Source organism: Catharus ustulatus, chromosome 11, assembly GCF_009819885.2.
Source record: "Catharus ustulatus isolate bCatUst1 chromosome 11, bCatUst1.pri.v2, whole genome shotgun sequence".
NCBI lineage: Eukaryota > Metazoa > Chordata > Aves > Passeriformes > Turdidae > Catharus > Catharus ustulatus.
This window is the reverse complement of record NC_046231.1, coordinates 14,939,996-14,962,697: the sequence shown is the minus strand read 5'-3', so window position 1 is coordinate 14,962,697 and position 22,702 is coordinate 14,939,996. Positions and strand designations below refer to the sequence as shown.

The following is a 22,702-nucleotide window of genomic DNA, read 5'->3' as shown; positions in this document are numbered from 1 at the left end:
CTGTCCCAGAGGGTGCAGCCCTGTCCCAAAGAGGGACAAATCCTGTCCCAAAGGGTGCAGCCCGGTCCCCGTTACTCCCCAGGCGCAGCGCCCCTCCCCGCCCCGCTCCCCCACGATCCCACAATGCTCCGGGGCACCGCCGCGGGGCCAGCGCCGCGCGGGCCCCTTCCCTCATTCAAATGAGCCACCGCGGGGGGCGGCGCGGGGCTTGTCGGGAGTTGTAGTTTTACTCGCCCCTCCCAGTGCGCGGCCGGCGGCCGGTGTGACTCGCTGTCCCGGCATGCCGCGGGGCCGAGCGGAGCGGGGCGGGGCGGGAGCGCGGGCGAGGGAGGCAGAGGGGGCTCGCGCCGCGCACGGGGCCGCTGCCGCCGCCATAGTGGGAGCCGCGGGTGAGTGCGGGGGGCGCGACCGGCAGCGGCAACGGGACTGAGACCGGCACCGCCCGCGGGCCGGCACACGGCACCGCCACACCCCGCGCTCGCCCCTCGCGGCCCCGTGGCCCAGCCCCATCCCCGCCGCGGGGCGCTGCCGGCTGCCGCGGGCCAGGCTGGGCGGGAGCCGCCGGCCAGAGCCGCCCTGACCTTCCCCGTCTTTGAGGCGCCGGCAGCGCGGTCCCGGAGGGGCGGCGGCGGCGGGAGCCGAGCCATCACCGCCCGTGCCCGGGACCTGGGCCCCGCGTGTGGGTGGGCTGAGGGGGGTGGGCGGCCCCGACCCAGCTCCCCCGGCGGGAGCGAGGGGCCTCGGCAGGGGCGAGCTCGGCCCACAGGCTCGGGGGGAGATGGCTCCGGGGGACAGCGGGAGGTGCGGGCTGTGCCGCGCTCGCCCCGCCGGCACCCCCGGCACTCCCCGGCCGCGCTGGCCCCGGCGCTGCCGCCGCGACCCTCCCGGCTTCTCCTCGGCCTGGTGCTCCCCGGTTCTGCCTTGCTTTGCCACGGCTCGGGATCGCAGGGAGGAGTAAAGGGGGTGAACGGGGAGCGGAGAGAGTACGCTTTGTGCAGGGGAGAAGGTGTGCTCGGTTTTAATGTTCTCGCTGTTTTCTGTCTTGCCAGAAGGTTGTGAGAGGAGTGAAGTTGCCTGACATGGTTGAATCACTTTGTCACATTGAACGTGAAAGGTTCATGCTTTGGAGTGAAAGTAGCAAATTGCCTGTGCTCGGTGATCTGCTGCAGCCGTGTAGTTTTTTACTTTGAGTTACCATTTTCCAGTATAATCTGCAAGAGAGAATTTTTTTCTTCGCTTCTCTGTTGTCACTTTTCAGCTTTGAAAACAATCAAAACCTGCAAAGGTGTGCAGTAGCAAGGAGTGTGTGCTACATTCAGTAAGATAGCTTTCTCAAGACATTTAAATCTCCAAAAGTCTGTTCTTGTAATTCAGATTGAACTTCTTGTGTGAGACAGGCTGAAATAATAATTCAGCTCATTTGAAGTCCATAATTTCCAGTGTAAATGTATCTTAGAGCTGGACATCCTTATTGAAATTGAACTGGGGGAAAAAAAAAAAGCCCAGGTAAATGCTTGAGTGGGAATTTGGTGCAGAAATGTTGCCTGAAAGTGAATTCTGATTCCTTAATCAGCTACCATCTCAGGTTAATACTCTTTTGCCTTCTTGAGAAGTTGTATTCAAGCAGTGATTTCTATATTTGTGTATAGTGACTTTAAGTTTTCTTTTAGCAGCAACCAAAAAAAGGCATTTCACAGGCCTTCACTTGGAAGCAGCAAAATTATATAGTGAAATTCCTGATCTCATTTAAAGTGAACTGATATTTTGGCTCCATTTTGGACTACTTAACTATTTTCCCACTGAGCCCCTACGTATTATTTGTCTGAAAGGTTGCAAATTATTTGTTAGATGATTTGAAATATATTTGCTTAACATCTGTGTTTGTTCAGGTCTTTAGAAAAATGCAAATGGTAACAACTTTCAGCAGTTCCCTCTGCTGGGATTTCTTTTGTCCCTGTTAACAAGAGGATCATTTAGTTTGTGGAAGTGTAGAGTATGGTAACTTTAGGACTTGTGGTATATATTGATAGTTGGTAACATTGCAAGTATAATTCTTTTAGTTTTGAAACTCATAGATATTGTGGCAAGCCTGGCCATTAAATATTTTGTTACTTTGTCTATAAGGTAAAGAAAAACAGGGTGTAGCAGTTCTGCCCTCTGGTTGCCCAGTGCCTCCCCTGCTGTTTTTTTTAAAAAACTGAGCAGTCCTGCATTCATTTTGGGGAAAGGAAATGTGGCTTCAGCCTTACAAACTTGAATTCAGTTTTTGGCTTGCATGAAGAACACTCTGGAAAAAAAAGGCAGGTGTGTGGCATTGTGGCTTTTGATTAACAACAAAACCTGATGTCTTTCTCTGCAGTTATGTGTAATACATGTCTGTGTATTTGAAAATCATCCTGACTTGGGTGGGATGAGCATCAAACTTCAGGCACAGTGAAACCTTTCCCAGAGTCTTGCTCAAGTGCTTTGTGTACCAGTGGCTTTACACTTGCTGACATTTCTAACAAAAAAAGATGTGCTTCAGGTTGGCATAATTCCCTCATTAATTTGTTTTAAAGAAGTTTTGGAGGAATAAAAAGACTAAGATGGGGAAAGTAAATGTATTTCTCAGAAGGAAATAGTCTGGACCTTGTCATTTTCCCCTTTCTTCCTTTCCATCCTTTCACTGTTCATATCTAGAGTTAATTATTTTTAGCTGTAAGAGCATATTTAGGATAATGTGATTTTTTGCACAGAGCAGTCCATGGCAATTACTTGGTGGAGGTCTCTGAAGTGAATGGTTTCTGATTGGTCTTGAGCTGTAGTTCACAGAGGGTTCTCCTCTGTGCATCAGTCAACTGCTGTGGAGATAATTGTGAAAATACGTCAGAGAAACACTTCTTTCCTTCAGTCTCTGAGTGCATAAATTTGTTCCTTCACTGGAAATGTTACAGGTTTTCAAATGGAGAAAGATTGACCGCTGAATTGGCATTTAGCAGACAGAGATGCAGTGTGTTGGAGATAAATGGCTGATGAGGCATGATGCCCCTCAGAAAGTTCCAGTGTTTCTGCATCCCTGTGCATTCTGTCTGGCCTGGGCTTGTTTAGTCTAGGAAAGGCTTGGACAGGGCTTAATCACAGCCTGTCTTTGTCAGGCCATTACCAGGAGAATGGAGCCAGGCTTTTCTCAGGGCAGGACACAAGGGACAGAACTGGAACAGATGGGATTGGGGTAGGGCTCAGGACAGCTGCCCTGGGGATGGGGGCAGTCAGGTGGTGGAACAGGTTTGTCCTCCTGCTTTGAGCTGGAGGAGGTCCCTGGAAAACCTGCTTTATTCTGTGATCATTTGCATAGTTTCTCTGTTGGGAGTGTATCCTTTCTAAAGGAGGATGATCTGTTATCAAGTGGTTCTTGGTGGAGTTGAATAGATGACCTGTTTGAAAGAAGATTAACTGGTCCTGTGATGCCGGTTCCATTGTGTTCCTGGAAAGTGCACTCTGGAGACACTCCTATCTTTGCAGGTTTTAGTGACAAAAGAAAAGCAGTTGAAAGAAAAATAGTCTAAAACTGTTGGCTGCTTTACCTACCAGTCTAAAGACTGCTGACTCTAATGTGAGTGATCTAAAATACCTGCATGACAGAAATGGCAGGAGTATCAGGAACTGAAAAAGCTGAAAGCACTTTCGTTGTCCTTATTTTCTCCTGTTAATCAGTAGAGAAGGGTGCAGCAGCTGATGGTCTAAATCATGTTTGCTGTGGGTTCACATGTGTCACTGGACCAGCAGCACAGATTTAAGGGTGGTGTTGGTGCTATTTTGTTGCACTGATTCTCAAGTCTTCCAGAAAACAAGCTTGAATTCAATAAGAGAGTTTACTTTGGTGGTGTGTTGGGCTGGCTTTACTATGCTGGGAGCATGGTTTATTTATGATTACTTGTGGAATAAATATAATCATACCTGAATAATAGAAGGCAGTTCTCTCCAATAGCATTAGAATGTATTGGTTTGAGATTTTTCTTTTTTAAATTCAATGGGTTTTTCCTTAGTGTTTTGCAGACCAGAAAGACCTTCTTTGCCTGTGGTGGTTCATTGATTCTTTGAATACAGCTTGCTTTTTAAATGTGGTGATCCCTGGCAGACCACCTTTGTTTTTCTTTAGCAATTTGTATTTTACTATCACTCATGCCAGTTTTTGTTGACTTTTTCAGAAAATGTTGTATTCTTTTAGAATCACAGGCCTACCTTGCTCCAATACAGAATGACTTAATTTTTTAATTGATAGCAGGAAGCTTACATGTGTCCAGGTCTGAGCATGTAGTAAAGCAAACTGCTGGCTGAAACAATTTTTTGTTCGTTCTCCATACTGCTGTGACAGTAACTCACCTGCTCCAAAATGTCACTGGCACTTTGTGTTTCAGAGAAGGCAGTCTCTTTATTAGTCTTGTTTTCCCAAGTAAAAAAAGTGATTTTTCCTTTGATTAGCTCTGGTGGTGCCACATGAGCAGAAAGCTGGACTTTGTGCTGTAGCAAACTGACAGAATCATATGAAGGAAGCAGTAGGAGGAGGTTTCATCGAGACTGGCGGCAGAAATGAATCTCTAAGGACTGAGTTCCTCTTAGGAGTTCTGGGCAGTGCTGGTGTGCTCTTGCTCATCTCACACTGCTCCTGCTGAGGCAGGAGGGGTGGAAGAGGAGTGAGAGAGACAGACACCAAAGCTGGGACAAGCAATGAAAAAGGTTCTGCATTTTTAGATTTTGTGGATTAAAAAGTCTGCCTGAGGGTGTGTGACCCTAGTTTTACTCGAGGTCACTCATGGCCCATGTGGAAGCTCTGTTCTCTATCCTGTGGGTGCAGCTTTTTCTTTGGTGCTGCTGCTCACTGGGTCCTGCCCATGTGCCAAAGCAGAAGGATGCAAAACAGCCACCAGGGATACCCTGGTACCTTGTAGGATGAGATGTATAGGGATAGGGTGAGAGGTGTGTAGAGGAGTGGAATTTACTCTTGGTATGGCAGTGTGCAGCCCGGCAAAGGTGTTGGAGAATTTTGTTTTGATGTCACTGCAAAAGGCCCCTGTGGAGATTCAGTTCAGTTCAGCAGTGTCAGCATAGACCTGTTGAAGACAGAGTTGCTGGGAGCTGCAGCTTTTGTGCACTGTATTGGGTTTCTGCTTCAGCACTGACTGCTGGGTGGTGTTTGGGGTGGGGATAGATTCTCTAGTACGAGCAGATTGCAAGAAACAGAGTGGATAATGTGAATTAAGTATTACAATATGTAATAGCTCAGCTCTACCACCGTGCTTTTTGTGGTAATCAGATGGACCATGGTGTTCTTAAATGAAGGTGAGGAGGTAGGTTTGGTTTGAAGTGACAAAGGCAAGGAAATTAATTAGCTTAAGGAAATGATCTCCTTTTCCATGGGGAATTAAGGTGGAATATCCAGTAGTGCACTTACACAATAGTAACTTCCAGCAGGTGCCTTTGAAAGGACAGGTGTGCCACAATCTTAGGAGCTTTCTAGTTTATTGAAACTTTTTATCTGGCATTATATTAAGTGAATATTCTTTTTTCTGTATCTGTGAACAGATTTGAGTGAAGCAGGGATGGATTTGGCTGGATGGCTCTGAAGCACCTGTGTTGCAGTAGTATTTGACACCATCAGAACCTGTGCTTTCCTCATAGGTTTGCAATAGATCTTAAAGCCTTTTATATTATATTTATCTCCTTAAAATAGTGTACTCATAAGTGTATCAATACAGTCTTACATGGGTTGTGTCTCACTGAAGGACTGGGCTTGATGACACAGATCATTCCCATCTTGTTCTTTCTTTAGGTACATCTCTAAGCTTCTTACATCTGTAATGACAGGCAGAAAACACAGCCCAGCATGGAGGAAAAGGTGACAAATCAGAAAAGGAAAATAAACCTTTCCAGGAAGAATGAGTGGTCAGCAAAACCATATATGAATGGCACAGGAAGAGAGTAAGGTTGTAGCAAACAAAAAAAAATTAGTCAAGGATTGCTAATTTCAACCATATTTTTTTTAGCTTGTTCTCATTTCTAGCAAAATGTTATAACTGGTCAAATCTATGCTGTTTTTTATTTTATTTATTTAATAGTATTTTACTGATCAAAATACAAATATTTTTTAGGAGGAGATGACAAGCTACCATACTAATTTTTAGATGTAGAAACCATAATTCTACTTTCCATATTTAAAATAAAAATTCCTTCATTCCTTGCAGTCTCTAAGGCTTTCTCACAGTTTTAGGATTGAACAGAAGGTATCTGGTGCTTGAGTGAGGCTGTTGTGCCTTGAGGGACTAAATGAGGTGCAGTGCTGGCATACAGCTTGATCTTGGGTTTGTTTGATGGTACAGGGAGCTGCTAAGGGTGAATGCACATCTTGTGTGTGGGGAGGTTTAATATGGCATAGCTAACTTGTTTTAGCTTCAGAAGGATAAGCTGCTGGTTATTTTGTTGTCCTTGACTTCAGTGTTAGATGTGTGACTGCTGAGCATCAATACTGTCAGCTAGATTTGCCCTTAAATGTTTAGGAATATCAGCAATATGTGATTAACTCATGTGTTGGAAGTTGAAGGTATGATGATCCATGAAAAGTGAATCAACATGATTTTCACCTGTGCTGATTGTTGGCTCCACTGCAGCCATCCCAAACTGCACACTTCTAGGCCTGGAATGGAAACTGAAGGCATCAAACTTAAGTTCTACTACTTCTAGTTTCCAAATATGACAGGATTCCTACCTGTCAGCAGAGTGGGCATCACTCAGAATTTCCAGGGAGTTGGTGCCATGGTTTTAGGGTGGTTTTTCTTCAACATAAAATCCCCTAATTCAGGCTGAAATTATTTCATTTCTGGATCTATTCCACATTGGGCTGGTATGCAGCAATTATGGATGTGCAATCATTTTCATTTGTAAAGAACTAGGTTTAAGTTGTTTGGGAGGTGAGTGTGGGGTTGATTTTGGTTTGTTTTGTTTTTTATACCTGTTGTACTTGGGTGTTGTTTTTTTTTTTTAAATTTGTGAGGTGTTTTCCCAGAGGAGTGACCACACTGGGAAAACTCCTCCAGAGTGAGGTATGTACTGCAAGTATCAGTGGAGTGCCCGTGACTAACACCAGATTGTAGATCTCTTTGGAACAGTTGAAACAATAGAGGTGTGGCAACAAGACTGAATTTTTGTTAGTGTGCAGGCTTGGTTTGATGTTGACTACACTGCCTAGGTATCTGATTGTGAAATAAGGATGTTTAAAGCTGTGACAGACGTTGCTCTTGGTAGCTGAATTTACCACCCTGCAAACACAGGTGCTACCTGCTGTCAGGCCATTGATCTGATAAAAGAGATTTGCTTTTCTGTAAGTCTGGCCAAATTTGTGTGACCTTAAAGCTTCCAACCTAGAGTCTGAACCCATTTCAGTTCCCATTTATATGAGTAAAGCTCAGACAGCCAAAGGCCTAAAATATGGAAAGAGCTTTCTTGTCCAGCTGTGCACAGAAAGCTGGGCCTGGGAGTACCCTCTGTGGGGATCTTAGGAATGTGTGTTTTGCTTCTCTTAGGAATTTGTCAAGTCTTATACAGGTGTGTGAGTAATGGAGAGCTAAAGGAAGCCAAAATAACTGTTATGTTCCATGTCCTAAAACAGAATTTCATACCTTTCCAGGCTTGCAGTGCATTGTAAACCTGTAACTCCAAGGTTCCTGGACAGGGATTGCAAAGAGGAGCTAGTGGCTCACAGATCTAGATGTTAAGCAAGTATGGTTTGCTTCAACTGAACTCAGGTCTTAAGATATAATGTAGTGGGGTTTGAGTGCAGCATTCAGGCTTTCAGAGAGAGATCAGGATAAATAAAAATGCATTTACTTTCTTGAAAAATGTAATGCTGTGATAAAGCCATCAGTTTGGGTCTGTCTAGACTGCTGTGCATGCTCTGTGCTTAATCCCTCTGGAATAGAGTTGTGTTCAGAAGTGTGGTATGTCTGAAGCACCTTCACTAGGAACTGCAGATTCTCACCACTATGAAAAAATCATGGTTTGTATCTTGAAGTTATAACTGGTTCAAAGGTAAACATGGAGTCTACTTCAGCCTGATTGACAGAAGAGGATGGGCAGTAAGCTTGTGTTAAACAATGAGCTAGTGAATTAATTCTTGTTATGTGCCATTGACAGGACACTCTTAGAATGGCCTGTGGATGTTGAAATACCTGAGGAGCTAAATACATGAATCAGTTGGTGTAAGCCACTTGCAGACAATCCATGTTAACAGGTCAGTTGTTTACAGTAAATGAGATCAAGTTGAAACAGCGAGCACTTGCCAGCCTGTTCAGATGGTGTAACTTCTGAAATACCTGCAGACAGGGTGGTAACACTTGGTTTTGTTCTTGTTCTCCACTTCTGTACATGAGATGTGACCTCACACTGAAATAGTACTACAAACCAAACCTATAATTAGAAATGAAACCATTCAGTATCCAAGACTTTTATTTACGAGTCTAGGATACAGAGGTGAGTTTGTCCTACTTATCCCAAAGAAAAATTCAGGCCAGTTGAGAGGATCTGTGTATCTCAATGCTAATTCTCAAGTGTGTTTCACTTATTCCTGTGGTGTTTCTGATGATTTTGTTTGTTTGTTTTATAGTCACTGGCTCTGGTTGAGGATTCAGAATGGGAGACAAGCCTATCTGGGAGCAGATTGGATCCAGCTTTGTACAACATTACTACCAGCTTTTTGATGCAGACAGGACTCAGCTAGGAGCAATATATGTAAGTATGCACAGAAAGGGAGCTGGGGTTCTGTCCCATTATGTGTCTGGGATTCCCTGTTTTGATGTGTGACAATACACAGGGTGGGATAATGGGCTTTATCCTAACTCCAGAATGCCAGTCAGTGCCATCACACTCACTTTTATTTACCGCATTTCTTTTCTATTTCACTTCTGTTTTGAGCTTTGTTTGCCTTGCAGGCAGTCAGACTCACAAAAACCCTGTTTAGCTGTAGGCAGTGATTTTTTTCTGGAGGAGTTTGATGATAATCCTGTGATGAAGTGCTCTGTAAAAACAAACATTCAAGTCTTAGTTTGCCATCAATTTACAGGCATGGATTTGCTTGAATCCCTCTTGAAGTGGGATGTAATTTAAGTTCTACCCTATGTTTAGCAGTTCTTGCAGGTGTTTCTTGGACCTCATGCTGTATTAATCCTCTGAACATTAACATAGATTTAAATCCAGTTTAAACATGTAGAATAACATGTTAAATGAATATAAGCTTAGTTGAAATTTCCTCAAACATTAGTTTTTTTATTTTTGCTTCTTATTTGGAGTGAAGTAGACGTGGATACCAGAATTAAAAAACTATAACTAACAAACCAAAGGAACATCAGCTTTCACTTTTGGGGGAAGATTCCCCCAGAGCATGCAAAGTGCTCTGTGTGTGGAATTGATTGCTGACAATGAGGAATGCTGCTGGGTGCCTGAGGAGCTGCAGCAAGACATTCAAGGCTTTCAAGTCTTCTAGCAGCATATCCTGTTTTTCTGGCTGGTTTTTCATCTGCTAGATGAGCTGTGTGAAGTTTCAGCAAGCTTTTGAGGATTGAAATGGTTCAACATCCTCTGACACCCCTCCTTACACCTCAGCAATATCCAGCAGCACTGATAGCATTTGCTCTTGGCATTGTTGTGTACTTGCTACCTGCCAGCTTGTTGGTTTACTTTGCCCAGGAAGCTGTTTACAGAGCCTAGAGAGGAAGAAACCCAAGCAGTTTGTGTTCTAACCACAGCTCTAAACATGGAGGTTCTTAGTAGTTTGTATTTTATTACCAAAATATATTCAGTCCTCAAAATGATGGTAAGCACAAACTAATTTAAATTTCTGGAGGTAGGGCCTTCCACACAGTGAACTCCTGGCTTTCTTTTCACCCTTAGGGTCTTTCTGCTTTCCATCATTCAATGAAGAGTCCTGTGCACATGTCATTGGGAAAACTATTATGCAGGTCACTGATATGTGTTGTTTTGTGGAGTTCCTGAACTGTGGAGGATGGGACCACCCTGTTTTGTGTGGCTGAAATGCACCAAGGTCACAATTTGTCTGAATTTGTGGAGATTCCATAGAAATGGGCTTTTAATGATGAGCTTTTTCCTTTCAGAGACCCTGGGAGAGCAAACAAATTTTATAGCATGCAGAAATGCAGCAGAGAGTTCTTAGATTTGGTTTGTATTTGTGTATCACTACCTCCACCACAAGGTTCAGTTTATCTTTAGTGATGTAATTCAAGTCAATTAAGACTTTTGTCACCTGTTCCAGGCAGGGATCTGGCCAGTCACTTTTGAATTGCTTGGGTTAGGTGAGTTGGAGCACTGCCCTGGTATAATCCATGTCATCAGTTTTCTTCATACATTTTTCCACATGCTTGATTTTGTGTCTGTAGAATTTATTTTTTTTTATCCTTTAGATTTTCTTCTGAAAGCTAACTTTTATCCAAAGGCAGGAACTATTTTTGCTGGTAGACTTATGATAATAGTAATGAAATGTAGTCTACTTAATTTTTAGTTGATTGTTCCAAACTTCTTCAATTGATTTTACCGGTTTCTTTCTTTTGCTGTCCCTTTTCAAATCTGGATTCTGAGGATTTATGCTAAATAAACAGTCTCTTGTCAGGATTGTTGAAGGGTTACCTGAGTTGATGACCTTTTTCTTTTTCCCCCAGATTGATGCATCATGCCTTACGTGGGAAGGACAGCAGTTCCAGGGCAAAGCAGCCATTGTTGAAAAACTCACTGTAAGTCTGTAATCCTTCCTGAATGTTTTGGGAAACAGTTTTGAAGACTAGCAGATAATTGCTTCTGAATATTTGAGTTAGACTTAAGCAGTTCAAAAATCTTGAACTTGTATTTCCAGCTTAGGTCTTCAAGAAATGTTATGAATTAGTGCTGTGTAGGGGGTTATTCCACTGATGGCTCTAATGGTGGAATGTTAATTGACTCCATAGTTTGCAAGGTTATTTTGTGACTGCAATTGTATTTGACATTATTGATTTATTTTTTTTACAAGGTCTAATGCATAAGCTGCCTCTGATCTAGAGGAGTGAAAGGTGCCTTTGCTCTTTTAAGGCATGCCAAGGAAGAAGCAATAGCAAACCTGTTACTTGGATCTGTCTGTGATAAAGGCTAGACACATTACAGCAAGGAACAACTTGTTTTCTGATACGTAAACTGCAAATAAGTTCTGTAGTGGAGAAGCTGACTTATCCTCAATGCAGATTTGTCAGCAGTTCAGATATGAGCAGGTATGGTTCAGGACTTTGAAACATGTATTTCCTCTTCAGCAAGTGAGGACACTGGTATTCCATGTTCATTTAGTTAAACTAAAATAATTTTAATCTTGAGTAAATCCATGCTTCTGTTATAAAACTGGGGGTACTTGCAAGCTGTCATGAGACTAGAAAGTTTGTTTCTCTTGCAAGATATGCAGAGGACATGCTTTTTAGGTCACCAGACAGTCTGCTTTGAGTATGGTATTTCAGATATTTTTATTACACATTGAGAAGAAAAATAATTGTAACTTGACACTTGGCTTATTGCACAGCTACTGCTCCTGTGTTTTAGAATTGCTTCTTTTCTGAAGGCATTTTTAACTGCAAAGACTCAGGTTTGCCCTCAGGTCTGTGCTTTAGGTACCTGTGTTGCCTTTGAGAAGGCTGCACATCTCAGACACAGCAGCAACTGCTTGCTTGTAGGTGAGGAGATTCCCAAGCTCCAGGGTTGCTTGTTTGTGTACTCAGTGTTCTTTTAGACTTTTGGGCTTGCAGCCACTTAGATACCCAACCAACCAAGCATTTGCTTGGCCACAGTGTCTGATTGCTCCTTGGATTCAGCCCAGTGCAGATCCAGCCCCTTTCCCAATGCTCATCTTTACCTTCCTGTCTCTGGTGCAAGGTGGACTTTCTGAATTTATGTGCCTGCTGCAGTTGTAATTGGTGAGTGAAGACACACCACTCTGCTTTAGGGGAATTTTTTCTGGCTTGTATCCATCTGCTTCAAGTAAGGAGGAAATGCACTGGAGTTACTCTGTGTCCTTCCACTGCCATGGCTCCTTATGGGCTGTATCAGCTTACAGTGACTCTGATGTTGTTCAGCATTCCTGTCAGCACTGAGCTCCCCAGGCTCCCTTTGCTGTGTCAGCTTCATGAGCTCACCTACTCTGCTTCTGGAGCTGCTTAGTCAGTTCAGCACATCCCTGAAAGTTTGACACTGAAATTCTTTTGCACTTCTGCAATCTTGCATCCTTCAGTGCCTGGCTGCTGAACTGATGTGAGCACAGAGAGGTGGCATTTTCTTTTAGATCAATTTCTTTTCTGTGTGACAGCAATAATATGGCACCTTCTCAGTCTGCTGATACAGTAGGGCAAGGTTGTATGGGCATTGCTCTGCAGGCCTGGCGCATCTGTACCTTGTTACAGCATGGGAGTTGACACTCGTTCCTTCTGTCCTAATTGGTGCTGGACTTGTTTCACATAGAATGCCTCTGCTAATTAGGGGCAGCCTGGTTTACATTGAGATAAAAATTATGTAGTTCTGTGAGTATACTGGACCAAGGAGGAAGCTGAGACAGGTATTCTTGCTTCCAGCAGTCAGTTTATGCTACTCAACTTTTTTTTTGCCTAATTTCTTACCTGACCTCAAGGAGATTCCATAGTTTTCATAGTGGAAGATCATTTCTAATGTCAGACAATGGTAAAAACCTTGCTTGTTATGTGGTTCCATGTTTTTTGGACATTTTATTGTACTTTTCATACCACAAAATCCTTCACTCCAGTAGAGATGGATGTCTATAAGCAGCTATCCTTTTGAGGTAGCCTCTGCCTGTCCTAAAAATCTGATCTTTTCTGTCACCTACACTCCTACTCTTTCCAGTGGGATTTCTCCCAGTGCATCACATGAATAGCTCACTAGACTGACCAGCTATTTGGGGTCCTTTCCTCTGAAGAGGACTATCATAAAATCTTTAAGGTTGGAAAAGATGTTCAAGATCAAGTCCAACTTTTGACTGAACACCACCTTATTAATTAAACCATTGCACCAAGTGCCACATCCAGTTGTTTCTTGAATGCTTCCAAGGATGCTGACTCCACCACTTCCCTGGGCAATCCATTCCAATGCTTAACCTTTTCAGTTAAGAAATTCTTCCTGATGTCCAACCTGAACCTCCTCTGATGCAGCTTGAGGCCATTTCCTCTTGTTCTGGGGAACCAAGTACTTGAAACAGCCACTGTCTTACGCAGCCTTGTCTTTGGTTCCTTGTCACCATTTTGAAGAGCTTTTGATTGCAAGGCCTTTCCTTCCTCCCTGGACACAATTTCATTCATTCCCCTTCATCCCCCTGCCTTTTCAAGAGAATATTTTTGCAAGGTTTGTTGAACAAGAAGCTCTTGTGCAGAGGTGGGACTAGACTTTGGAGTACCCTTCTGTCAGAGGAACTTCCCAGCCTATGCTTGTGCAGGCTGTGTGGGCATTTTGCACATTCAGGTTCTGGATGGTGACCCTGGAAAACAGTCTGCTGGTTATTCAGAAAAGAAGGCTCTGGATTTGTGTTGTTACTAAATATCTGTTCCATACTGTAAAGCAGTCAGTTCACTTTGCACTTCTGAGTTGGTTGTGATTGCGCTCCCAGCCAAGAAGAAGCACCGCAGGCTGTGTTCTTGAATAGTGTCCCTCCAATTAGAGGGCTACTCCCTACACTTCATTTGCTTCCTCAGGTCCTGATCCTTCCACAGTTTCTGTGTTCTCTATTATCCAAGGATTTAGCTTCCTGGAATTCTTCCTTGAGCATTAGCCTGGTAGAGCCAAGACCACACTTCACATCCGTTACCGCAGGACTCGTGTCTCTACCTAAACCTTCTAGGAAGCCTTTGAGGCTCCTTCCACTAGAGGGAAATGCAGAACTTGTTGAAGTGTGCATTTGGATCTGTTTCAACCTGTTTCCAAACCAGGGAAATGCAGCAAAGGTATCCAAGTGCCACCTGAGGTTTGAATAGCCACGTGCTGCCATCCTGTGCAGTTCCTGGACTTTGAGTATCTACCACATGGTCACCCAGAGCTCCATCCGTGCTGAACTGCCACTAAAGCACCCAGCAGCAATGCAGCTTTTGGGAGAACAGTCCCAAAACTGCATTTCCCAGATATTTCACACTCACTGCTTGGAATTGTCCATGCTGGAATGTGAATGTGGTCTAAGTTGAAAGACAGGAATTACTCTCCAGTCCTTAGTGTTTCTCAAGGTGTGTTCCTTGCACACATACCTCCAGATACTCTGACATTTGGCTACCTAAGTATCAAGGGAATTAAAAAGGGGAAGGCTGGATATGTGGATTTTAAGTCTTGAAGATTCCTTCCACTTTTCCTTTCCATTCATAGCCATTTTAACAAAGAAGCAAATTCAGAGTTGTCTGGTGAACCTCAAGTACTAGATAATAAAATCTTTTAACACAGTTCAGAGCAGAGGTTGGTTCTATTATCATAAGAACTTTGAGCTTACAGATGATCTGAAGCCCTTCAGGCAATGCAATTAGAGCAGGAAAAAGTACCATTTACTATGTATGGTGACATTTCCTCTTTTGGTGCTTGAAAAACACACCTGTTAAAATTTACCCCACATGAGTAGTGCCCTCATTTGAAACACTTCTCTGTGCAGTACTGCCACAATAGTTTAACACTTCATAATGTTGGATTTGCTCAAACTTGTTTTGTAAGTTAAATAATTCAACTACTGTACATTTCCTTACTTTGATTTCTTTTCATTGCAGAGCCTCCCTTTCCAAAAAATACAACACAGCATCACAGCACAAGATCACCAACCTACACCTGATAGCTGTATACTCAGTATGGTAGTGGGACAGCTTAAGGTAAACTTTTTCCATTACAGGTTGATGGGTGCTTATGTCTTTAGAATCCTTGTGCAGGATTCTAAATCATCTGAATATTGAATATATGTAAATGCTCTCATGGGTGGGGAAGGAACAGGAGTGAGCTTGCATTGGGATATTGTTCCTCTGCTGTTCAAGACTGTCAAGAAATGCTCCTTACTTCAGACACCTAGTGCTAGGTAAACCACCTGTAATTTGACAGTCACATTCTGCCAAAGTATTTTGGATTTTATTGTGCAGACAAATATGTGGATTCTAGAGGCATCAGTATTTCCTTTACCCTGATGCAGTAAGGTTTTGGTGTCCTCTGTTGCATTCAAAAACATTGTCACAATGTTCTTGGACAATTTAAGCACATCTAGTTTAACACCCTCCTTGATGTAATGTTTGCATTGAGCTCTGATTTAGCAGACTTCATTTTGTGAAGTGAGTCCATACCTTTACTGTCACAGGACACAAGAATGCAATCCTGGTGTTGTACAGTCCAGTACCTCTGTAATCAAAACTGATTCAGCAATGGGAATGTTTCCTCTGAGATCAAACACTTATTTGTTGAAACAGCTGCTTCTTGTGAAGAATCAGATTGTTTTTCAGTCTTAGTACCATGTTGCTGTGTGAGTGATACTAGTGAACTGTGTAAACTCTGTAAACTTACCCAGTCTGCCAATATACCCAGGCCACATACTTGTAAATTAATGAAGCTGCTTATGAAAGACATTATCCTGGAATTTGCAAAAAATACTCTGTATGTAAAGTCAGCTGTGGGCAGAACTTGCTCACAGTGGGTGGTGTTAGTTTAAAAAATGTGAAATTATGTAGCAGTAGTTAAAGTTACCAGAGTTCCTTTGGTCCAGCCATGCTATGAAGTCAGGCCTCTAACACCATTCAGTCTTCAGTCACCTGCGCCTAGTTTGTTTTAAAATAGCTGTTTAGATTTCCTTTTCCTGCTAACCCAATGGCACCTCTAGTATCAAAGCATTCAAACTTCCACTGACACTGTACTATCTACTAAGCAGACATAGGACTGAATGTTTGAACCTGCTTGCTAAGCTTTTCTCATTGTTTTGGGCTGGGCAGCTGAGAAGAGCAGTGCCCAGTGTCATGCATCCACTGCTAAACCTAACACAGGCAGCTTTGGCTCTCATTAAAGTTGCTCCTGCTTCCTAGCTGCAAGTTGGATTCCAGCTTTTTTGTTGCTCAGCCCCACCTGCACACACTCTGTGGAAAAGCATCCACACATGACCATGGAAAGCACTGAAGTACAGGACAGACGTGCAGATCTGCTCAGCCTTGCTCCTGGGTGTGCACAAAATTCTGTGATGTCATCAAGGCCTTTTGACTCAATGTCTTGGGCCAGTCACATCTGCACCTGGTTTTGCACAGTCTTTTTTGAGGTTATTGCATAATTATCAAACAGATTGCAGCTTGCAACAGTGGTTGTGTTGGTTCCTGTGGGAAGATACCAAGTTCTAAAAGATTCTGTAAAGCTATTGCGTTTTCTAAAACCACAATTCATTAATATGGAAGAATTGTAAATGCAGTCTGGGAGCTTTCCATAAAAATACCATGACTTGGAGTAGTACATTCTGATATGTTTTTTTCTAACCTCTGAGTAATTTCAGCTAGAAATTACTCAGTATAATTTGGGGATTGTGTTTTAGAGCATCCGTGTATTTGGAGAGAACATTCTGGGTTAAAGTATGCCTACTGTCATGATCAAATCCTACTTGTTTGTGAATTTTGAGTAGGTGAGGAAATGTTTTTCCACTCTTCACATTTATGTGCCTCAAACCTTAGCTTTAAAAATCACATCTTAATCCCTGGGAATGCTGTTTCTCACAGAACAAGTGTCCAGAAAGTCAAAGTCAACTTAAAGTTTTAACTTCACGCTTCTGCCCTATGTGATATTTATAGAGGTGGACAAATGAAATACCAGGAACAGTCTGTGGCATGAATGAACCTGGCTGGCATATGAAGTGAATGCTTTTTTTCTTTATGCCAATTCACACATGTTCACAGCCATTTTACTGCATCTCAGTGCTGCTGTTTACAATACAGTAACTGAGAACAACTGGGTGCAGGTGGTGCATTTTAACAAGTGGCTCACGTGTAGCTCCAGTTGAACAGGGAACACTGTAACAGGCAAACGTGGAACTGCATACTCACTGGTATTTAAAGCTGCCTTCTTAGAGGTGTGGCTGCCCAGCCTGCATATGCTGCTCTCAAGAAGAACTGCAAGAGAATTTTGCACAAGGAAGGGCACTTCCAAGACCACCAGCAACATGTTAAAACACCAGTATGAACTATAAATAAATTTTTTGAAAACCCCCTTTGCAGCAGAATAATCACCTGCACTGAAGGGTATGGGCACAACAGCTTCTTTGAGAAGATGCTGCAGAGTAACAGAGCACCTAAGTAGGTGAATGTCATTAGCAGGGATCTACCTCACTGGCTAAAGCAGTGCAGTATTGCTTTCAAAGATCCTCTTTAATGGATGCTGCTAGGTATTGTTTGGGTGGGGTTATCCTTTTGTAGAGGTAAAATAAATACACATCCACTTATTCCAAGCATATTGGTTTTTATTGCTGTTCATTGTCTGAGTGCTGCTTGCTTGCTTCAACCAGGAAGAGTAAGAGTAAGCATCAGTTGAAGCCCTTAGGAGTGAATTCCTTTTGGTGTGACGCTGCTTTGCCAATGTCCATCCAGAATGTCACCCACTATCTTCAGTGTGCTTCACCTACTAATGTATTTCTCCTGTCATGCTCAGGCAGATGATGACCAAGTTCTAGGCTTCCACCAAACCTTTTTGTTGAAAAATTTTCAAGGTGCCTGGGTATGCACCAACGAAGTCTTCAGGCTAGCCCTCCACAACGTTTAACCCTCTGCCTTACCTGTCTTCCAGTCCTCGCTGTCCTGGTTGAGTAAGGAGTGCTCTCTTCTCGCCCTTCTGTCCCTTGAGCTCGCTGAGAAGCACGGCTGGGGCTTGTGTGTTCTCAGAGCCATGTGGCAGATCTGTGGCTCTCCCCAGAGTGTGATTTTTGAAGTGATTGATGCAGAATTAATTGTGAATAACTAATTGTTATGCGGTGTTTCCTAGTCTTAAAAGGAAAAGGAAATTTGCAATTAAAATCACTGGATATTTTTGTAATGCATGCTGAACACTTAAAGCATTGCTTAAAGCCTGTATAAATAAGGCTTAACATGTGAAGGAACCTGCAGTCTCAAGTAATAAGCCTTTCCTTTGAGGTAAGGGCTTGTTGCAACCCTGCAGTTCAATCAGTAATTGCTGGGGGTGCTGGTGAAGAAGTAAAACCCTCTCTGACCAGCCAGAGGAGGAAAGATGTGTAGCTAAACCTGTAAAGCAAAGCAGTGTTGCATCTTAAACTTTGACATGACTCTGAGCCTCCAGGTTAGAAAGGATGTAGAAAAAGTGAAAGGTCAGAAAGCTGCCAAGATTGTGGGTGATGAAGAGCTTGTGGAACTGGGAGAGGAGGTGGCTAAGAGCAATCTGATTGAAATATCAGGGTAAAGTAACTGAGTACTTCCAACAGCCTGAAAGCAAACTCTTCTCAGTGGTGCCAGACAGTGTAACAAGGGACAGTGGTTGGAAACCATAACTTGGAAGGTATACATGGGACACAAGGGAAGATGTTCATGGGAAGACTGAAACCTGGGAAGTGGTGCCTGGACACCTTGTGAAATCTCTGTTCTGTGAGAATTTGAAGATTCTGCTAAACAAAGCTGTGGCTGATGATGCAGTGAAAGATCTTCCTGCCCAGGACAGGAGGATTGGATTAGATGATTTCTAAAGGTCCCTTCTTTGGGCCTTTGCCATCTGTGGACCAACCCAGCCCATTCTGTGAGGCAGAGCTGCTGTAGTCTGTGCTCATGCTGAGCAAAAGGCTGGCCTGGAAATCAGAGGATTCTTCCAGTCTGATTCTGGGACTTCTTTAATTTTTAATTAAATTTTTAAAATTTTTTAATTCAGTGCTGTCATGGGAGAATTTGAACTGCACAAAGGGAAGTTTTATAGAAAGACTAAAGCCCCTTGTGTTTCAAGCCTGGGCTCACATCTGCAATGCAAATCCTGAGCTGGACATGCCTGAATTTGGTGTGAAAAGTAAAAATAGAGTTTCAGTGATGTTATCTGAGCTGAGATGAAGACCTAAACTAAAATGGGATAGGATTAGTCTGTGTTTTCTGGGGCATCTTGAGTCACTGAACTGTGAGCCTTTGCTATGTGCTAATATTACATAGTCAAAATTTGGGAATGGACTATGAAGTATATACTTCACCTTGAATAAAGTCTAGGATTTTCCTTGTTTTTAAAGTATACTGCTCCTCTATGCTATGAAGTGATAACATGAAAGGAATAAAAAAAATAAGAATGTGTGACTTCATTGTGGAAATTTGCTGTCTGTTCCATACCAAGTGTTTTGGGGGAGAATTCCCTTTTAGCCTTTCTTCATGTGTCCAGCCCTGAATTTCTTAAAAAGGAGGAAATTCTCCTTAAGCCAAAGCATCAAGGGCTGCAGTGCTCTTATCAGAGCCTACCTAGACTTATCAGAAATCAAGGAGACCTACACTAAAGCTTGTCTGGCAATCTGGTATTTTTTTCCTGGAGCTATGTATTAAAGTGTACTCATGTCAGTAATGATAAGCTGAAAAGTATGAAAAAAAAGTGTGGAAAGAATTTATGCAGTTGGTAATAGATGCCTCAGTGATCTGCAACAAGGAGGGCAACTGAGAGTTGAGAACCTGCCAGCTCCCAAGCAGTGGTGAGGCTCTCCTGGGATGGGTTCCATTGGGTACCCAGGAGAAGCTGGAAAAGGCACAGACCCACGGGCTTCAGTGCACAGGCAACCTCTACAGCAGCTCTGTGAGCCTCTCTTCTAGGGATGTGTAGCAGGGATAATACTTCCTTTGAAATAATTGCCATGACTGCTGTCATACGTGCTAATGGACAATGGTCTAAGCCAGCAGAATTATTGTGTTCACACTGGGCTGTCCCTAGGGAGCCTCTGCCTCATGCAGAGCAGGTGTGTCTTGAGGGAGAAGCTGCCCTGTTTGTCTGCTGCACAGTGACTGCTGGCACTTGTCTTGCTTTGAGGATTTTTCTCACTCAGTCATGTATTGAACACTGACTTGCTCGTATTCCTGGCCTTACCTGTTGCCTTCTTAATTTCTGGCTGTAGTCTCATTCACTTTGTTCTTTATGGTTTTACTTGTTCTCCCCATTTTCATTATGTTTATGCAAGCCAAAGAGTTGTAGTCAGTTTACTTTCTTCTGTAGGAAACTGTCCTGTAGCTGGATGATTTTTCTTGTCCTTTTATGACTTTATTGTAGCATTTTATTTTTTAACTTTTAAGAAATGCATGCAGGATTTGATAAATGGGTGTTCTTTGCCTATTTATGCATTTGCTAACGTCTAGGTTTTAGTTCTTTGTTCTTCCTTAACAACTGCTAACCTTGTGCTTGCCTTGATAGCTTTAGAGATCTCAGCTGGTTTAATAAATAAATTATCTATCATTACTTCAGTATCATTTTCTTGAGGGGCCAGTCTAGAGCCCACTTTGGTTTACCTCTGTGATTTAGCATACACTTGCTGAAACTGCACTTCATGTACATCACTTAACTTCTAGGCAGTCATTGCTGTGAAATCCTTGCAGTGGTTTTTGGATCTGAATGCTTCCTTTCCATGCACCTGATGCCACCAGTGTTCTGGCAGACTTGCTGTTCTGTGATATAACTCATGTCCTTTGCAAGTTGGTCCTCAAAGCTGACTTGTTTCACAGTCCATTAATATTATTTTTTTAAGTAAAGTTTCTTTTTTGTTTATTTGTTATTTGCTCTTCAGACTTTCCACTTGTTCTCAGTGAACAGCAGCAGAGCATTACCAGTGAACATTCAGTGCTTTGACAGCCTTTTTCATTAACTGCTCTGGCTGCTGCTTTTCAAGGCTCTTATTTATAAATTTCCCCCCTTTTCTGAAGCTGAATAGTCATGTGTTGAAAAAATAAAGCTTAAAATCCTCCAAAAATGCTGAATTGAACACACTACAGCCACTGTCAGAAGATTGTTTTGTAGTTGGTCCTGTGTGCTGTTCGGATTAAATCCTGTGTGATTTCAGGGTGATTGATTTGGGAATAATTTCTGTTACTTTGAGGATTTAATTCCTGCATGATACCTCTGAGAAGATGAGTAAATAAACATTAGGTGGGAGTACTAGTCTCCCTCTAACACTATTTTCTACTTTTGTAGTAATATTGTAAATACTGTCAGAGGCAGGAGTGGAGGCACTGCTGCAGCCATTTCCTGTGCTCAGAGCATTGTCACAGCTGTAGTGAATGCTCTGCTCCCTTCCAGCTGCTGCTGGACAGTGGAAGTGGTTCTGGCCAGCTGCACCTTCTCTGGCAAGGCTTTCAAAGCCCAGATCACCTGGATCATCCAGGCAATGTGTTGATGCCAACCTCTACAGAAACTCCCTTCTGCCATCAATCCAAAGTTCAGCAGCTAAAAACTGAACCACTTCCTTTTAACCTTGATTCCTGGGCAAGGGGTTTGTGATTCAACACTGAGGCAGGCATGTTCCATCAGTGTGGTGAGTGACATGTCAGCAAGTCTCCCACAAAACCCCAACTTCAGATGCTGTTGCAGGATTCCATGTCCCTGGGTATTTGTCTGCAAAGCCTCTCAGAACAGACCCTCTGGTGGTGTTGGGGTTTCCTGGGGTACTACACACCTGACAGCATGTAATGTAATGTTAGCTTGAAGTTGTCTCATCATGGGTTTTGGAATAAGTTTCTCAAAAAATGAGTGTTTTGAACCTTTCTCCCCCCCTCTCTTTCTACAGGCTGATGAAGATCCTATCATGGGATTCCACCAGATATTTCTATTAAAGAACATCAACGATGCCTGGGTTTGCACCAATGACATGTTCAGGCTAGCACTGCACAACTTCGGCTGAGCTGCCCATCCCGAGGCACCCGGGCTTTTTTTTTTTCTTTTTCTTTTTTTTTTTCTTTCTTTTTTTTTTTTCCCCTGTTTTCCTCCTCTCCTCTTAACTGGTATTACCCACACTCACAGAACATTCCAAATATCATACACAAACCTGCAGCACTGCAGAACGTGAGCAAGCAAGACTTGTGACCTGCCCTTCTGCGAGTTTACATTGTCACTAGATGAGTTTCTTGTGCATGATGTTTGGAAGTTAGACTTAGCTGCATTTGATAAGAGAAATTTGTGTTGTACCAGCATGCCTCGGAAAGAATTTATAATGCAAAAAGGTTGTTGTTTATGTACTGACAAGATGCTCTATAACCCAAAGAAATGAAAGAACAGCAGCCTGTACAGCCCAGTTATTGATTTGTTCAGATGTTTCAATGCTACATTACACAATAAAACAGAGATTTTCTTAAAAGTTTAAATTATTTTTATGAGTTGGCTGTGGAGTGTGTGATAGTGCTGTGTCTGTCTGGGGGGGAAATGTGTGCAGAGCTGGACCTTTGTCTGAACAATTCCTGACAGTTTTACCAGTGAGTGCAGGGCAGCTCTGCCTCCTCCATTCACCTTTGCTGCTCAGCAGCTTTCCTGACAGAGCCTTCTGGCTCAGTTTTTAACGTTGACAGCTTAGTTCTCACCTGCTGCATTTCACCAATGCAAATTCCCCACATAATAGAGGACAGTGATGGTAGCTGAAGTCAGCCTCCGTGCCCTCTCAAAGCCGAACACGACTCCTGTTTGTTCACAGGCACACACACAGGGTGGGTGCGGTGCCGCTCTCCGG

The 22,702-nt window shown here is 43.0% G+C and overlaps 1 protein-coding gene across 1 annotated transcript; it reads left to right on the top strand.

Moving 5' to 3' along the window:
* The first annotated feature begins 307 nt into the window (after positions 1-307).
* On the top strand, positions 308-22,346 carry NUTF2 (nuclear transport factor 2). The gene is made up of 5 exons (XM_033069665.1): positions 308-389; positions 8,636-8,760; positions 10,701-10,772; positions 14,796-14,894; positions 21,770-22,346. Exons 2-5 carry the CDS (start codon positions 8,662-8,664, stop codon positions 21,881-21,883), a joined length of 384 nt encoding a protein of 127 aa, XP_032925556.1. The 5' UTR covers positions 308-389; positions 8,636-8,661; the 3' UTR covers positions 21,884-22,346.
* Positions 22,347-22,702: the final 356 nt, after the last annotated feature.

Excerpts from the sequence above, each read along its gene's own strand:
- NUTF2 (XM_033069665.1), top strand. The coding sequence starts at position 8,662 with ATGGGAGACAAGCCTATCTGGGAGCAGATTGGATCCAGCTTTGTACAA. Across the intron at positions 8,761-10,700 it reads CTCAGCTAGGAGCAATATAT|ATTGATGCATCATGCCTTAC; the intron begins GTAAGTATGCAC and ends TTTTTCCCCCAG. Across the intron at positions 14,895-21,769 it reads TGGTAGTGGGACAGCTTAAG|GCTGATGAAGATCCTATCAT; the intron begins GTAAACTTTTTC and ends CTCTTTCTACAG.